Here is a 17,370-nt window from a genome sequence, read left to right as displayed (position 1 = left end):
CTTGCACGTATATAGAAGACTGGGTAACATTCTCAAGTTCATGTATGGTTCTGCTTCCTAATTTCTGCCTTTGGAGATTTCGAGCATTAGTGATTTAGGTGCAGCTTTTGAGCATTGTGCTAGCTGAATGTCACTGCTTTGGCCTAGACAGACTAAAATCTGACATGTGCGTATCTGAAACAATCTTTCCCCGCTACGGGGATTATCGGCCGCCTCAAGCGACTAAAGAAGGGGAGTGGGCTGAGGGACAGGGATCAGATAAAAAAAAGCACAAAGTACAAAATCGGAAAGAAGGCGTCATTGGCCTCTTCGTCCTAAAACTCTTTCTCTCTCTCTCACACACCAAATCACATCACCATACCCCAGTTATAATGGAATCCGCTGCTACAAACCCAGAGATGATCCACGTTGTCTGCAAGGCCGACAACCGACAACACGCTGTGGTGAATGTTCCTCCGTCAGTAGACCAAAAGCTGCCTTCCTTGTCGCTCCGTGCGCGACCAATCCTTCTAGGATTAACTTCCAACAACCTCACGTACGCCCGTGGAGGAGATCTACTGCATTGGTATGTTGACCTGGCTTTTTTATCCTTTGTGCTTCACTGACAGGCACAGGTGGAAAACGTACCTGGTACCACCTACCGCGCCAGCCCCATACAACGATCAGTCTTCCTGGGGCATCGTCCCGGCATGGGGATACGCCACTGTCACCGAGAGCAATGTACCTGGAATCCCGCCAGATACCCAACTCTGGGGATACTGGCCTACCTCAACGTCGCGCACTCTCCTGCGCTTGGAACCTAGCGAGCCTGAAGGACACTGGGTGGAGGTCAGCAGCCACAGACAACAGCTGATGCCCATATACAATCGCTACGAACAGGTACCCTCTGATGAAGAAAAAAGGCCGGACGACAAGGCGTGGAGTGCCCTCTTTCGAGGGATCTGGGTCGCCGGATACCTGCTGAGTGAGTATGTGTTTCCTCCTGACCCGCGAACACGCGAACCAGTCCACCCGCTTGGCGCGGCCAGCAGGCTCCCCTGGTCCGTGGACGATGCGGATCTCTCGTCTGCTGTTGTAGTGGTTCTGGGTGCGTCGACCAAGACTGCGCGCTCTTTCTCGTGGTGTCTCTTCGATCGACCCAGGCCGAGTGGACCGCTGGGATTCGTACAGGTCACTTCGTCGCCTGGTGTTTTGCAGAAGGTAGCAGATAGCAAAGGCTGGGGTGATGTGTCCAAGGCAGTTGCATATACAGAAATTGACCAGGCAACCGAGTGGATTGAGACTCTGCAGCCATCAAAGGTGGTGATTATAGATTGCGGGGCGCGGGAGAATGTCCTCAGCCAGATATGCCAGCATCTTCAACAGTCCGCCCTCCGGTCATGCAAGACTGTTATTCTGCAGGTGGGTAGTCAACAGAAGGTCGGTCTCTCTGATTTCAGGTCTGGTGATTCCCGTTGACTCTATCCAGGTGTACACAGCGGAGGAAGTCCAGGCAGCTCGTGCAGCTATGCAGTCAATGGGGAAGATCCAATACAATACCTCTGGTGCCCAGGACACAATCATCCACCGGGAGGGGGCCGCAACATATTTCGTAAAGGTCTCGCGCAGGTGGAAGGAATGGTTAGCGGACCGTGCCTCCGCAATCCCTGACATACAGTTAGTCTGGGGAGAAGGCATTGCTGGCGATAATGGAATCTACGGTGGATGGGAACGACTTGCAAATGGGGAAGTGCGCCCTGAAGAGGGATTGGTTTATGCTCTGTAGAGAGTACTAGTTGAGACATGTCCAGGGAGCCACTAGTCCTTCCAAGTGTCCGTAGAATTGCACAAGCCAACAAGGCAAACGCCATAGAACAAGAAATCTAATCCAATAATTGGCAACATCCATTGTTAGAAGACGTAGCTCAAGCAGTTTTTAATTACTGTCTTCTGTCAAAACTGCATAGTCCGTCCACTTTTGGACGTTCGGGTCGTAGAAAGAACTGGGTTTCATTCTTTCATACCGAGACAAATGAAGCCCTCTTCTCGGCCAGAGCGCGTAGCAATTGCGATATGAAGTCGGCAGACACCGAAAATGTTACACATAGTACTCTCCAGCACTTTGAGCTAAAACGCCTCCCGATGCTTCTTGGTGATTTTGGCGAGGCATTCGCTCCAGAGGAGCTTCGTTACGGGAAAGACTGTCACACCCCGCTAGCTCTGCGGCCCCCAGAAGCCCAATTCGAACCGCAGGCCCGTCTCTCATATTCAGCAGATATTTGGAGTCTGGTCACCACGATATTGGATATACTTGGCATGAAAGCCATTTCAGCAGCGGATTTGCCACCGCAGATGAGATGGTGGCCCAGCAAATTGACGTTCTGGGAGCCATGCCCTTAAGCTGGTGGAAACGCTAACGAAGTCAATTCTTGATGACGATGGGCATCCAAAGGAGGACCGGTAGATGTGGCCTTCGATTGACAAAGAATTTGAGGAAGGGGTGCAGAAATATCGACGGAAGAGCAGTCGCGTGAATGAGTTTGACACGGAGGAAGTGGCTGCCATTCTAGATTTAATGCGCCGAATGCTGGCCATTTCGACCGGAAGAGCGACCAACCGCAGAAAAAGCTTTAAAATCGCAGTGGATGGTTAAGTGGGTTCTGCCTGAATACAACAAAACAATGACGATGTAGAAGTTCCTCATTTTCGAAAGGGTTCCAGGTCTGCGCTGTTGTCGCGGCGAAGAGACCTGCGAGAAGAAAAACGAGGGTTGGTTCGACGAGACAGGACAACTTCGGCCAATTGGTGTGCAACACATTCACCCCAATAGTGTAGCTAGTTAAACTTTGTCTCCTTTTCTGCAAGCAGTGGTTCGCTACTAGCTTTGATTGACACTTCGACAGAATGGATATCTAGAATGTGACGTGTAACATGAGACTTGACTACACAGTGCAGATCTAGACCCACCGTAGATCATGTTGTTGTGTTCCCAGGGCCATTTCCAATGGATCTACATATGCTAATCTGCACGAGAAAGCTTTAGGGCTATTTAATGCAGGTAGAGCAGTATGACGAGTCAATCGTCATAGAACTACCCCTCCCTGTGCCTAGAAAACAAGATCGTGCAGGTCCCCAGATAGACCGCCAATAATGAGCAATACAGCTATGGACTACAATCCACCAACGCAATTGCTGACTTCCGTCCAATATTCAGATCAAATTCAGACAATAAAGCTGGCTTAGGCGGAATAGTCCACCACTATGCAGCTGACTTTCTGCTCGATATCGGCTTTGAAAAGGTGAAAACTTATAACAACTTTTACATACGCTTTTCAGAGGCAATCAACTTTTTCTGCCCACGAGTTGGACGTCAGTTTCTATTTCTACAATGTCGTCGACTATTAAGAAGGTCATTGTCGTCGGAGCGGGTGGCCATCTCGGACCACACATCGTCTCTGCTTTCGATTCCGATCCTCGGTTTAAAATCTGCATTCTGAGCCGTCATTCATCAAAGTCCACATTCCCGCCTCATATCCCAGTCCACCGCGTCAGCGACAACTATGACGAAACCGAGCTTGTCAAGATTTGTATCGGTCAGGATGCAATCATCTGCACGATCGCCATGCAAGCCATACACCAGCAAAAGGCTTTAATAAATGCAGCTGTCAAAGCCGGCGTGAAACATTTTGTGCCGTCCGAGTTTGGCCACGACACGCGGAACGACCAGGCGGCTGAGATGCTCCCGCAGTTCTACGCGGCAAAAAGGCAGATAGTGGCGTACTTGAAGAGCAAGGAGGGGGATGGACTTAGTTGGACGGCGTTCGTGACGGGCCCGTTCTTCGAGATGTAAGTGGGCGGTCGTACTTAATTCGTCCTGAGAGAAGAAATCTGATCCGAGTAGAGCCGTCTCCAATTTCCTCGGATTCGACATGGAAAAAAGGCACGCTACGATCCTCAACCATGGCACGAATTGTTGGTCGGCGACAACTCGCAGCACTATAGGACTTGCGGTCAAGAATGCAATGCTGAGTCCGGAAAGCGTGGCCAACAAGTACTTGTTTATCGAGTCATTCAATGTCTCGCAGAGGGACACTCTCGCTGCTTTGGAAGATCTGACAGCAGCAAAGTGGGACGTAACCTACCACGATGCGGAGGAGGAAAAACGGCTGGCCTTGGAAAAGCTGGCCAAGGGGAACTATAGCGCAATCCCTGTGCTCATGCGATACATAACGTGTGTCAAGGGGTATGGTGGGAACTATATGGACACTGAGGAGAGCGCGAATAAGCTGCTGTTGTTGCCAACAGAAAGCCTACATGAGGTTCTGGCCGGGTTGGCAAGACAAGATTAAGACTATGAAGATCATACTCTATTCTGGCAGCGTAAAAAGGACGGATCACACTATGTCTATACTTGCAGTATCATAAGTGGGATCCCCACCGATGTAAAGAGCAGACCGCTCATTATCCAAACCAGCCCGAGCCATGCCCCACTCAGTTTCACCCCAAGGATGAATAGATTCGTAAAACACAGGCTTCCCAACACACTTCCTACCGACTGTAATATCTCAATTGTCGAGTAGAGCCTTGCTGTTTTGTCCCTCTCTACCAAGGCTGTAGCCAGGGACCGTGCGACAAGCGGGAATCCTCCTCCAGCCGCGTGCAGGCAAAGGCTGGGAACCAAAAAGACGATGTGCGGCGCAAGTCCAACACCAAGTGATCCAACAGCTAGACAGATGATACTCATCCGCGCGAGGTAAAGATCCCTTCGACACAGCGATAGGTAATGCAGAACGTCTCTTGAAAGATACGGAAGGAGGAACAGGAACACGGGGATGGTGGCAGCTGTGTGGAAGGATTTGAGCAGATTGGCCCGCGCTAGGGTCCAACTAAAGCGTGTAGAGATATACTGAGCCAGGGACCCAGAGGAACCGCGAGCGAGCTCGGAGACGGCAAAAGCGAGGAGTAGCAACATGATCCGGTGGTCGAAGATGAAGATGTCATGGTGGAGGAACCGTCGGATCTTCCCCATGATGAGATGATGTCTCGACGGTTTCGGTAGAACCTTCGGGTTGAATGTCGATTCTTCATCGACAATCAAGCCGCCAATGCAGGAGACTGGCTCGTCTCCGTGCATTGGGGACTTCCTCTTAACGGAATGGTTCAACGTCTCCGGTAGAAAGAAAGCACAGCTCAGTCCGATAGTAACGAATCCACAGCCGATCATCATCGGGATCCAAGGATTCAAGGCCATGAGTTGCGCGCTTATCACGCCGGCAAGGAAAGTAGCAATCTCACTGACAACTCCAACGCGGAAGAAGAGTATCGCACGGTTCAAATCTGTCGTATGATCGGCCAACATTGTCCATAGCAGCGCCATTGCGATAGTTGGTCCTCCCCCAATAGTCCAGCTCAGCGCTGCGAGCCAGACAGCCCTCAGAGGGAAAATATTCGAGAACCACAGTACGGAATTAGTGATGATTGCATTCACAAGAAATCCAGGAATGGTAAGACGAATGGCTCGCCTGCGCCCATATCGATCTGCAAATAGTCCGTACGGGATAGCGCAGAGGACACCTGTACCATAGTCAGACAATTGGATTATGCGGAAGGACGAGACATTGACACGAACAGAGTAGTCCCTCGAGGAAATCCGAATACCCCTTGATAGTTGTGACTTCCGCCTGCACCTCCTCTATCTTACACAGCTGCTCTGCTACATGGCCCGAAGCCGGGAGCCGGCTTGGGTTGTGTGCACGCCAGTAGCCATCACAGACGATGGTTTCGATAATGCGCACCATGGGACCTGGGATCATCTGACCCCCGATCTCAAACGTGAGCATTATCGCAACAAGGGTGATCACAAGCCAACGACGGCTTTTCTCTGGTGGAGTTGTTTCTGAGCTGGAATCATCGGTGGGTCCGTCTCCAAACGCAGACTCGCTCCTGAGATCTTCCAAGAGGAATGGACCATCTTCGCCACTGAGCCGGTGGTCATCTTCTGACGGAACAACATGCCCTACCATGTTGGATAGCCTAACAACGTGAAAAGAGACTTGTAATATTCATGGGAGCACAAGACATGGTCTTTCATACAAGTATAGAGCCTTCCGTCAATGACGTATCCGTATCTTCATCAGTTTAGCAGATCGAGTGGGCAATGGAGGGGCTGTGGACATGGAAGGCGGACCAGAATCCTTCATGCATGATGTATCACATAATGCGATACTGCCTTAAACACTCAAGGATCTGCATAGGTGGCGTGTAGGTGATAATGTACCATTGACGACAGTTCCCCGCTTATCACATATTAATATTGTATTGTACATACGCTTAGATCAATGCATGTAGAGTCCATGTTATTTACCCAAGTGTGATACATGCAAGTTTTACTTTATGGAGTCTAAAGATACCTTCATGGGTCCAAAGGCAACGGATCAAGTCTTGATCAAGCAAAACCACTACGTCAATGTTTCTGCAATAGTCATCACGACTAACTAATGTCCTGCGCTGTGATGCGTATGTATATCGCCCACACCCTCCTGCATATGATGTTGACCCAGCTTCTCACCCAGTTCCGTCTCTTGCTTCTTCCACGGTGCAGGCCACACAAAAGCATCCTTTGGAACTGGCATTTGGTCAAATTTGTCTGGATCGACGGCATTGCTGCGTTGCCAGTCGAGCAGCGCATTGAAATCGCCACATTTCCGATTCACACTGAAGTCCGGCCACGGAGCCTGGCGGTCTTCCACCCAGTCCAATGTCAGGAACTCCGTATTGGCATTGCATTGGATATTTTGCAGCAGGATATCGGTGCAATGGCCGAGGTGTATCCACCACATTTTGTCCTTCTCGTCCAACTCCGGCTCGTAGCCGGGATAATCGGCAAAAGCTGCTTTGCGCAGCAGGTTAAGGCAGTGGATTTGCTGCGCTCCATTAGTATCAGGAACCCCAATTGTAACCTGAGAAAGATACTTACATGCATCACGTCCATCTGGGCCATGTAAGCATCATCGCCCATTCCCCAGTAATCATTATCGAAGCGAGCGACGGTCTCCGGGTCTTTGCCCAGCTTGAGGATTTGCTCGCGGGTGACGACGTGAGTCAGAACCTTTTCATACTGCGCCCAAGCTGCGTCGTTCTCCGCGCCGGGCTCTTCTCGGGCTATTGAAACCTCGGGTTTAGCGAAGAGTGTCCCGTTCAACTTTGTCTCGAATCTGGGGATTTCAATGTCGTCGAGGAGTGGTGCTTCAATAGGTTAGCCACAGCTGGGAGAATCAACCAGAGCTAGACTTACACCACCATGATATCGGCCTTAAGATGGCATTTTTCTCACTTGTCCGAAAGGTGCCTGTACTGAGGATCAAGGAAGCTGTGATGATCAAGACGACTACATTCGCAACAGTAAAGTATATCAAAGGGTTTGAGATGCCTCCTTGTCTTGCGACATGTCCGTTCTGAAGGAGGTTCTCCGACTCGATGTCAGTATCGTCAGCCTCTGATTTGAGGCTTTGAAATTTGTGCTCCCCAGTGAAGGGTTTGAAGATCATTGAAAAGATCATGTTGGCTAGCAGGCTCAAAGGACTCAATCCAGGGTGAGAAAAAAAAAAGTAAACGTCCTCCGGACTTTAAATCTAGTACGTGGGGATTTCTATGGACTACGTAAAATGTACAGCCTGTAACTACAGGGACCTCTACAACGCAAACAGAGTAGGAAAGACATAATAGCGAAAGAGTGATCCGTGCCGCCGTCTATCACTACCTAGAGGGGTATATGATCGCCAATGCAGATCGTGTTTGCACAATAGCAAATCGAGATTCATCTACACTATTGAGTCAATACATGGAACTGGATTGAACCTAGGTTAGTCTCACGTGGCTAAAATTGTCACAGACCTTTGATATTACTGGCTTGTTCGGTATCTACTCTGTGAGTAGCCTGTGCATTAGTGACGTGGAATATGCAATGTATCTGCAGTCCAGCCCACATAAGAATAAGCAAAAGCTAGCTGCGATGAACAGATCACCTCATTCTTCCATCAGCTGTAGTTCATGACAACTCTTTCTCCTCATGGAACATACTAAAGTAATAGTAGATCCATGGCGATCGATTTAGAGGCTGGCTGATATGCTGTTGATCTCTTCGTATCCCCTCTTTTCTTCTAAACCCTGATAGGACGTCCCTTGTTGACCAACAAGTGGAGAGGTGTCGCCTGCATTTCAGCTCAAAGCATATTACCTCATGCATGGGAATACAAACCGATGACGAACTAACCTGCAGAGACCGAGTGACGGACACCTGCAGAATGCAGCCAGAGCTTTGCGTTATGCTATCCCTATCGGAAGCTGTGATACTTCAAGTCCGTTCAGAGGCGACGGGGTCACCAGCTGCTCGCTCTATATAAAGCGCAACCAATCTTCTACCCGTCAAACATACATCCACCATCCAGCTCTCTTCTGCTCCCTCAATCTCTCGCTATTGCCTTATCTCATTATCAATATGCAGCTCTCTTACCTCCTGGCTCTCCTTGGAGCCTCAAGCGTTGCCTGGGCCGCCCCTGTCGCAAACAATGACCAAGTCGAATCAGCCTCTGGCGAGCTTGAAAAACGCTTCTTCTACACACATTATACCCCAGAGAAGCGTGATGAGGATCTTGACAAGCGTTTCTTCTATACACATTATACCCCTGAGAAGCGTGATGAGGACCTTGACAAGCGGCTCTACTACACCAAATACGACCTAGAGAAGCGCCATGAAGACCCTGAGAAGCGGTTCTACTACACCAAATACGACCTAGAGAAGCGTCATGAGTGAGGGCTCACCGTGGACTGCGCTCAGCTATCAATACGGTCGGGAAGTTGAGCGCAATTTGAACCCTGGTGAAACATATTCCTCTTGCTCAGGCTCCATGTGCCATGCATTGAATGGGACCAGGGCCATGATGGTCGCTACTTTATTACCGCAAATGCGTATTTGTTGACTTTCTTGTGTTGTGTACTTGGCTTTGACTAGTATTGATTGCAGCATGAATGGATCTTATGGGCATTCGTTAAGACAGGGTTCTACCATAGTTTTCGACATCATACGGCCACTCTCCTATATGACTTACAGAGGGAAGTAGTCTTCAATGCGTGGTTGCTTTCGTCACATAGGTCTATAAGCATGATTGCTCTAGCGTCTGGCCTGAACAATCGTAAATCATGCTACGACTGATAAGTTGAATTATATCTACATCTTGGCCTGTCTTACAGCCAATGCATTCGTCAGAGACAAAAGACTGTCTCGCTCCTCAGGGGTAAACTCCCGCCTATTGGGACCTCCACGGCTGCCATCTCCTCCCTTCCTGCTCTTCTCACCGGTGAAGATGTCTTCCCGGGGACGGTCTTTGTACTCGGTATGGAACCTCCATTTCTCCGTCAACTCCGGAGACAATTGTCTCTGGAATGACTTGGCAATGTATTTTCCGATGTTAGGAAGGAACTTGAATGCACTGCGCTGATATTAGTATTTATTATAGTGATTTGAGGGTCTACATACTGTCCGGTCCCGCCGGTAGCGACAAAGAGGTTGGGATGGTCAGGGTGATAGTCGAAGATAAAGTCGCCCGTTGGAGTCTCGTTATACCAGCACAGACATGTCTTCTCAAGACCCCTTTCGACCAGCTGAGGCAGGATTTCCTTGAGGCCAGCGAGAAGGCGCTGCATACCTTCCGCTGGAATGAAGTTTGCCCGCGCAGAGATGGCTCGACTGGGTGGTGAGGAAATTTGCTGGTCCGTCGACAGCGTGTATCCAAAACTATGGCAGGCGACCTTGAGATATCCCGTCTTCTCATGCGGCGGGAAGCTGAAGAATCCAGTGGAGAGATTGAAAATAATAGGGAGATCCTTGAGCGCCTTGACCTCCTGCGGTGTAAGCCGCACAAAGCCCACAATCTGCGCCGTCGCCACCATCGAATTCCACGAGGGAATCAGTCCAGCTGTCCATGCACCAGTCGCCAGGATAAACTTGTCAGCTGCGATTCGTCCGCCGTCGGCCGTCTTGACGGCTGTAATGGTGCCGTCCGAGCTCTTCTCCAGCTCCGTAACCTGGCCATGAGGACCCGTCACAAACGACACCCCAGCAGCAATACACCGATCTCTCAGTCCGGCAATGGCCACACCGGCATCCGCCCACCCGGCCGCATTGTTGTAGAACCCCTCGAATCCCTCCCCGATCGGCGTCCCACTGACAGCGGGGAACCGCGCGTTCAACTCCGCCGCATCCGCCAACGCATGCCACTCGGCCCCCATCCTCGTCAGGATCTCCTTCGTCTTGCGGATGAAGTCCGAGCCACCGACTTGAACAAGACCAGCGGGACCCGTCCTCTGCGCCGTCCAGACACACGGCGTACGGTGGAACGAGTCCGCATACTCAGGGCTGGTGTTCCACAGATCGTACGCCTCCTTGCCCAGCTGCGCATATACCGGATCCCCGTAGTCGAATCGAATTACGCGGGAGATATCATTGCTTGACCCGTCAGGGACGGGTGGCATGTGTCTATCCAGCACTGTGATCGCGGTGAAGCCATCCTTCGCGAGGTTGAGAGCGGTGGACAGGCCGAAGACGCCCGCGCCGACGATGACAACGCGATGATTCTTGTCCATGGTGTGTAGATTCGATAGCAAGGAAGGAATTCTTGCCAGGGATGATGATACTATTATGACCTGTGGTCTTCTCATTGGAGGTGGGGGAGCTCGATAGCCGGATCGGGCACAAAGCCGAACCGGCTTGGCACGGCTCGTGAGCCGGGCCCACATAAGCTATAGCTACAGCTGTAGCCAGGAGAAATTGGACACTTTGTATGGGGCCCGGGCTTATGCTTATCTGGGTAGTGGAGTTGCTCATGGGATATCCCTGTGCAGTGAGTTGGCATCCTCCGTTTGTAGATCATTTGGTCCTACTCATCCGAGATGATCATCGAGCGTCTTTTCTGGTTAGGTAGAAAACGCGGCCGCGCGGAATCATGAGCCAAGGGTAGGAATAGTAAATTTCTCACACTGTCTTAATTTGTTCTCTGAAATAACAGGATAATAATACAGAAGCAGAGTCGTATACATTCTAAATGTCAGGGCATCGGAGCAGACACGGCATGGTTCAGGGCCCTACAGGAGTATGATACACGGTTACACCATACTAAGCTGGGAACATGATTTACCGAGTCCATGGAAAAGAGAGCAAATAGTTAGTCCCTGATGAGTGTCCACAGTATCGGTCGTACTGGTTGGTACGATCACTGCCGTCTACTGTTTAACTTCCGTCAGGCCATTCATCACAAAAGGATACCATGCCTTTTTTTGGCAAAGTCAGTCGACAAGCTTCACGTCCATCCGAGGTCTGGACTCTCAGACAATGATAACCGTCCCAATAATCTGTACAACGCAATAATTAACATTTAGCAGGTGCCGCACCGGTAGTCAACCGGCCTCGGTGGAGCTCAACCGTGTCCGGCGCCACCGTTTCACATGGTCCAGTCCCGAGAAGCGTATACCCATAATGTTCCGGGCTGGTTGAACGTGTGGCAACTATGTGAGAGCATCACGATGGTATCACAAGACTCCGGCAGGCAGGTTGAATCCTCCGTCTCAGTTCTCTGACGCTATCATTGCTTCCGATCCTGCGGTTCTCCAACCGGTTCCGTTATCGACGGATGGAGTACGTAGGTAGGGTTCCGTGGGTGCGACTGCTATATATAAGTCATTTTCATCTTCGATTAAGAAGTCATTCACAGTAAGCAAGCTCATCTTTGTCATACAATTAAGGAAGAAACGTCTACTCTATCCAAACACCAAAATGGGCTCCTTGTGGAACTATCTTGGCCTTGGCTCCGCCTCCACCAATGGCGAGAAGAATGCCTTGCGCGCTCTGCCATCCTCATGGTACACGTCTCAGGAGATGTTCGAGCTAGAGCGCCGGGCGATATTCTCGCGCAAGTGGCTCCTGACCACTCACAAGCTACATCTCCCCAACCCCGGGGACTGGCTGCGCTACGAGGTCTCCGGCTTTCAATTTGTTATTGTCAAGGACCGTGACGGAAACATCAACGCCTTCCACAATGTCTGCCGCCACCGTGCATTCCCCGTTGTTACTGAAGAAAAGGGAACATCCCGCATCTTCGCCTGCAAGTACCACGGCTGGTCGTATGGGCTAAACGGCAAGTTGGCCAAGGCCCCGGGATACCAGGACCTCGATGGCTTCGACAAGAGCAAGAACGGCCTCCTGCCTATCCACGTACATATCGACACCAACGGTTTCATCTGGGTGAACCTTGATGCAGGCGAGAAACCCGAGGTTGCCTGGGAGGATGACTTCAAGGGAATGGATCTGCTGCCCCGGTACGAGCATGTCAAGTGGGACGAGTACACCTTCGACCACACTTGGGAGCAGGAGGGCGACTATAACTGGAAAATTCTGGCGGACAACTACAACGAGTGCTATCACTGCGCGACAACGCACCCTGATATTCCGTCCATTGCCGATCTGAGCGCCTACAGCGTCGAGACCAGGGACGGCGGCATCATCCACGATGGGCGCAGCAAGCCGGAGCAGGTCGCAGCCGGATTAAACCCCGCCAGCACATATTTCTTCCCCAATGCCTCCATAACCGTCTCGTAAGTACTAACGTCCCCTATCAAACATACTCAACTAACAGAGTTGAAAGGCCCCACTTCTTCTTCATGCAGCGCTTCGTCCCCCTCTCGCCCACCCGATCCATCATGAAATACGAAGTCTACCGCAACAAGAACTCCTCAGATGAAGACTTCGAGACAATCAACCAAATCTACAAGCGCATCATGTCCGAAGACAAGTACCTCTGCGACTTGACCCAGAAGAACCTGAATGCCGGCGTTTTCGTGAATGGCGAGCTACACCCCGAAATGGAAAAGGGACCTCTCTATTTCCAGAAGGTGGTCCGGGATCTCGTGGTGGAGCACTACGAGCGCGAGCAAAAGGCCAAGCAGGAGATCTGGCCTGCGAGACAGAATCTGCCGAAGACTGCGACCGTCAGCGAGAAGGATATTTCGTTTTGCTCGAGTTTGAGCTGTCAGGCGACTGAGTGTGTGCAGCCGCCTGCGACTATTGCGTGGTGATTCTTTTCTTTCTTTCTTGCATTTGGCGTGTTCATAGTTGTTCTGGTCATGAGATTGTTTAGATATGAATCATATGAGTAATGAAGTTCTACTTTTGAATATTTTATCCCCCCTTCCCTATCGGAGTGTGTTAATGATTCTACGCTCGAAACAGGAAACTATCGAGAAACCGTAGAAGAATACAAGGTCCCTTGAGCGTTGTTATTGGAAATTGTGGGAGGCGTTGGTGCAGGAATACAGTGATGGGTTGCCCCTGAGTGAAGACTGTTATCGAGGCTCAGGAGTAGTATACCAAATAATAGGTAGAATTATACGCTTTGCATATTCTCAAGTTATCCTCGTACAGAAGCATATCTTTACACTAATTGGTAGCGGTGTGAGTAGTGAGTTGAATATATATACTTTTGACGCACGGAGTACAACCATAGGAAAACAAATAGCCAGGTAAGATAGCTACTAGGAGGGTACTACACCAGCTGTACTGCATATTCAATGAATATATCATATAGCTGAGTAATAGTAATATTCAATAATCTACGACATATATTTAATCGAACACATACGAGCATGTGTAGACGTTTGATAGTTGGGGATATTGGGATAGTGGCATTAGTAATACGTACCAGGGATAACCAAGCAAACAGGCTGAAGAGAGGGGAGTGCGGGGCCGGCAGCTCTTAGCTAACTTCAGAGATAGTCATATTGTTTGTTTGTGATTGGTGCGTCCCGTTGATAGCATTCATAAGGCATGATCTGCCGTCCAATAGGCCATTGCTCCGTCCTATCTTGCCACTGTGAGGGCGCATGGTGGAAGATCTAGCCCGACGTGGACAACACTTCCCCGGTACAGACACTAACGGAGAATGTTTTCCAGGTTTATCTAGTGACTAGTTAGTGACAGCTGTTTAATCAGGGCCATATCACGAGGCCAATCATGCTGCCCGGCAGGGGTCAATGCTCGATTTCCCCGCGAGATTGTCGTCCCCTACTTGGACGGTTGATCTCGCTCTTCAGCGAGCCTTTGAATGTCATCATCATCATCTTGTTCTATTGCTCAAATATTTGGTGCATATAGTTTACGAGCTCGTCTTGATTTATTTAGCTCATTTCGATATAATCATTGTGTCTATTAATAAAATAATGACCCCGGCAGAAGGCACTCGGCGAAGACTTCGTTCCAACCACGCGTGTCTGAATTGCAGGTTAGCACCTCGTTTATGCTGTACGATCAAGACTGAATGTAAAAAAGGAGAAAGAAATCTCGGTGTCCCGGAGAGAAACCGGCCTGCTCGTGTTGTGTACGGCTTAACCAGTCGTGTTTCTACCCACCCGTGTCCAAGCCAGGATCAATAGGTGGCCAATCTGTACGCACGCTCTTACTCACATGAACAGCGCTAACGAGTTCCAGAAGGACCGACTCGCCGAGCTTGAAGAAAAAGTAAACCTCATCCTAAAAGGAAGCTTGTACGTATCGCCCGAGTCTACTACGCCTTATTACTCACGCTGGCGCAGACCAACCCGAGGGAGGGAATCAGTCCTCGAAGATGCCAAAGACCTCACAGAGGGAAGATTCACACAAAGCAGTCAGCCTCGCGATCGTCGCGGCTCGAGCTACAGCGACCCGTCTCCCCCTAATTTCGCCTTTGATGATACCAGTCCCCAGCCATCCTCGTTGGCCGTTGCCCGAGCAGTCGATCTGTACATGAAGTATTGCCATCGACAACCCGTCTGGTGCTTTAATTTCGAAGAACATGGGGATTTGGAAACCCTACCAGAAGAGCTCATCTGTAGTATCATTGCGCTGACAGCGCGGTTCTCACATGAGGGCGAACACGGGCAGCACCATGCGGATACGGCAAAGAGTTTGATTATGCTGCGGATTGCTAATGGGACGGTTGAATTGAGTACGATAGAGGCTCTGTGCTTGCTGGCGTATTCTTCGTTTATTGGTAGGTGTCCAGATGCACTTCAGCTGCATGCGAGGTACTGATTGAAGTAGATGCCGATGCGCACCTTGGTCGATTTCACCTCGGACTTGCGTTTCAGCTCTGTCGCTCTGCTCTGCTCGATACGGAGTCCGCGTATAGTCCTGGAGACCCCCACGCAGAGCGCAAGAAGAGGTTATTTTGGAGTCTACAGCTATTAGAACAGTCGTATGGCCGTCAGACCGGATTGCTGAGCATTCCCTCGGAGACCTGGCGTCCCGTGGACTATTTCTCAGGCAACGGCAGAGAACCACAAAGAGACGTCGAGAAACCTCCCCCATTGCCGCGAGACACAATTGGCTGCTCTGCGCCAGACGACACTGGCATCTGGAGTATGACGATCCATTTTGGCTGGGTCTGGAGCAAAGTACGCACATATGTGTCCGATTGTGCAAACAACCGACTACGCGAGCCGTGGCGCCACGAGTCGATGTACTCTATGGTTCTCTCCGACCTGACAGAAATTGAGAACCAAACCCCGCTTTGCCATCGATACGACCATGTGCGGTTCTATGATCGACAGCCGGACGAACTGATCGTCAACCGCGCGTACTGGGTCCCCTGGCTCAAATTGCAGTTCATGTACCACGCCATTCTCACCGTCCTCAACCATCCCTTCCTGTATATCATGGCCTCGCGGCATAATCCGAACTTGGCCATCCCCAATAGTTTCTGGCGCCGCTCGTCGGAATTGGTACTTCTGCATGCGACGTGGATCGTGCGTATGATTGACATGCTATCGGACAAGGACGTACGACTTACAGATCCCTTCTTCGCGCATGTGGCTGCTATCGCTGCGACGGTGCAGCTGTATTACTGCTGCGCTGGTGACCCAAGACTACAGTACAAGTCCCGGGCAGATCTAGCCCGCTGCAGGGTGTTTCTGAGGTCATTTGTACCGTTTTCAAGGGCGTGTGCATCGTTGGTATGTTTACCTTCCCGTATGATTAAACACAACTGACAGATCAGAACCGGTCTCTCGATCGCATGACCCGGATTGCAGCCGGCACGGAAAATGTAGACTATGACAGCTGGGTGCCGTCGAAGATCCATCTGAACATTCCCTTGATGTGGGATATTCTCCAGTTTACCTGTAGCGACGATTCATACCCCGCTGTCCCATCAGGAAGCCTTCTCCATTCCTCCCTCAGTGCTTCTGCAACTGGAAACGACGCAGAGGAAAGCTCTACACTCGAAATAATCGTGACAACGTCACCTGAAGTAACTGTCAACACCGCAGACGGAGGACAGGGCGTCCCTATGCCTCTGTATCGGGCCCCGAATTCGTCAAAGGCGTCAAAGGATAGCGATACGAGCCCAGCTACAGCTCCACGGTCTATGCCTCCTCCCGACGCAGTGGTGGCTCCCATTGACAGCCTCATGCTCAACACGCCCTGGCTCTGGGCTGATCCCGCGCCATTCGGAGACGTGGATGACCTCGAGTATAGCACGTCCGCTCCGGCGGTAGGTGACATTGAAGGTTCGGCGTGGTGGAATCTGGGAAATTTATAACCTGCATACAAGCGCCAAGCGTTATGAAGTTGTGATTGATGACTCCATGATCCTCCACATTGTGCACTGCTTATATTCCAGGACTAGGACTAATGAGCCTGCCGATACGCGACTTACAGCCTGGATCAAGCCGCGAATGCAGCACTGAACCAGCGAGTCCCTCCCGTGCGACATATATTGATCCTTCCCTTCGGAAACATGGCAGCATAGACCAACACCGAAGAACTCTACCAGCGAGTACCACGAGTGCAACAACTACCAGACGATATCCCAAAGCGACTGCCTCTGCCCATGGACAGCCAAAGCAATTCATGAGTCCCCATCGTTGCAATGAGCCCCAGCGCAGATTGTATAGCTAAGGTTCGATATAGGATGAAGTACTAGCCGTTGTACAACACCGTTGGCCCTTATCGAACCAGCTTCATTTACGGCCACGACTCGAAGCCGAGAGCAACGCCATATCGATCATGATGAATCCTAAGTCGGTCACCTCAATGACCAAAAGTGACAATGCCAGGCGTGTGGAAAAGAACACACGTCATTGTATAGCCATTTCTGCAGGCATTTACTCTGGTCGTACATATTGAGTGAACTAGAAGACAGCAGTTGGTGGACAAAAATAGCGTAGATGGACCAGTAAAATGCAACGTACAATCAGAGGAATGCCATTCCCGAAGCGGCAAACTTTTCCCCTCACAACCCCACATGAACACGTTTTGATGACGAAAACGATTAGATAGGAGAGCCAAAAGACTATTTTTACCCCTCT

General features: G+C 50.5%; 7 protein-coding genes across 7 annotated transcripts; 4 read left to right on the top strand and 3 right to left on the bottom strand.

Annotated features, from left to right (window-relative positions):
* Positions 1-371: 371 nt before the first annotated feature.
* ALT_9161 (DUF2855 family protein) lies at positions 372-1,765 on the top strand (the record flags this gene model as incomplete). Its single annotated transcript, XM_089600549.1, has 3 exons — positions 372-565; positions 615-1,401; positions 1,469-1,765. 3 exons carry the CDS (start codon positions 372-374, stop codon positions 1,763-1,765), a joined length of 1,278 nt encoding a protein of 425 aa, XP_089455046.1.
* A 1,602-nt stretch (positions 1,766-3,367) lies between these two features.
* On the top strand, positions 3,368-4,328 carry ALT_9160 (isoflavone reductase family protein; the record flags this gene model as incomplete). Its single annotated transcript, XM_033559756.2, has 2 exons — positions 3,368-3,825; positions 3,881-4,328. The coding sequence occupies 2 exons, from the start codon at positions 3,368-3,370 to the stop codon at positions 4,326-4,328; spliced, it is 906 nt and encodes a 301-aa protein (XP_033415647.2).
* Positions 4,329-4,384: 56 nt separating this feature from the next.
* ALT_9159 (MFS transporter) lies at positions 4,385-6,002 on the bottom strand (the record flags this gene model as incomplete). The annotated part of the gene is made up of 2 exons (XM_033559755.2): positions 4,385-5,553; positions 5,609-6,002. The coding sequence occupies 2 exons, from the start codon at positions 6,000-6,002 to the stop codon at positions 4,385-4,387; spliced, it is 1,563 nt and encodes a 520-aa protein (XP_033415646.2).
* Positions 6,003-6,473: 471 nt separating this feature from the next.
* ALT_9158 (oxidase ustYa family protein) lies at positions 6,474-7,538 on the bottom strand (the record flags this gene model as incomplete). Its single annotated transcript, XM_033559754.2, has 3 exons — positions 6,474-6,902; positions 6,956-7,224; positions 7,274-7,538. The coding sequence occupies 3 exons, from the start codon at positions 7,536-7,538 to the stop codon at positions 6,474-6,476; spliced, it is 963 nt and encodes a 320-aa protein (XP_033415645.2).
* A 938-nt stretch (positions 7,539-8,476) lies between these two features.
* ALT_9157 (uncharacterized protein) lies at positions 8,477-8,791 on the top strand (the record flags this gene model as incomplete). Its single annotated transcript, XM_033559753.2, has 1 exon — positions 8,477-8,791. The coding sequence occupies one exon, from the start codon at positions 8,477-8,479 to the stop codon at positions 8,789-8,791; it is 315 nt and encodes a 104-aa protein (XP_033415644.2).
* A 414-nt stretch (positions 8,792-9,205) lies between these two features.
* Positions 9,206-10,620, bottom strand: ALT_9156 (NAD(P)/FAD-dependent oxidoreductase; the record flags this gene model as incomplete). Its single annotated transcript, XM_033559752.2, has 2 exons — positions 9,206-9,467; positions 9,515-10,620. 2 exons carry the CDS (start codon positions 10,618-10,620, stop codon positions 9,206-9,208), a joined length of 1,368 nt encoding a protein of 455 aa, XP_033415643.2.
* Positions 10,621-11,806: 1,186 nt separating this feature from the next.
* ALT_9155 (putative C6 transcription factor) lies at positions 11,807-16,601 on the top strand (the record flags this gene model as incomplete). The annotated part of the gene is made up of 5 exons (XM_033559750.2): positions 11,807-12,624; positions 12,675-13,070; positions 14,497-15,053; positions 15,104-16,014; positions 16,059-16,601. The coding sequence occupies 5 exons, from the start codon at positions 11,807-11,809 to the stop codon at positions 16,599-16,601; spliced, it is 3,225 nt and encodes a 1,074-aa protein (XP_033415641.2).
* Positions 16,602-17,370: the final 769 nt, after the last annotated feature.

This window comes from Aspergillus lentulus (genome assembly GCF_001445615.1).
Source record: "Aspergillus lentulus DNA, contig: Alt17, strain: IFM 54703, whole genome shotgun sequence".
Lineage (NCBI taxonomy): Eukaryota > Fungi > Ascomycota > Eurotiomycetes > Eurotiales > Aspergillaceae > Aspergillus > Aspergillus lentulus.
This window is presented reverse-complemented; position numbering and strand designations above follow the sequence as displayed.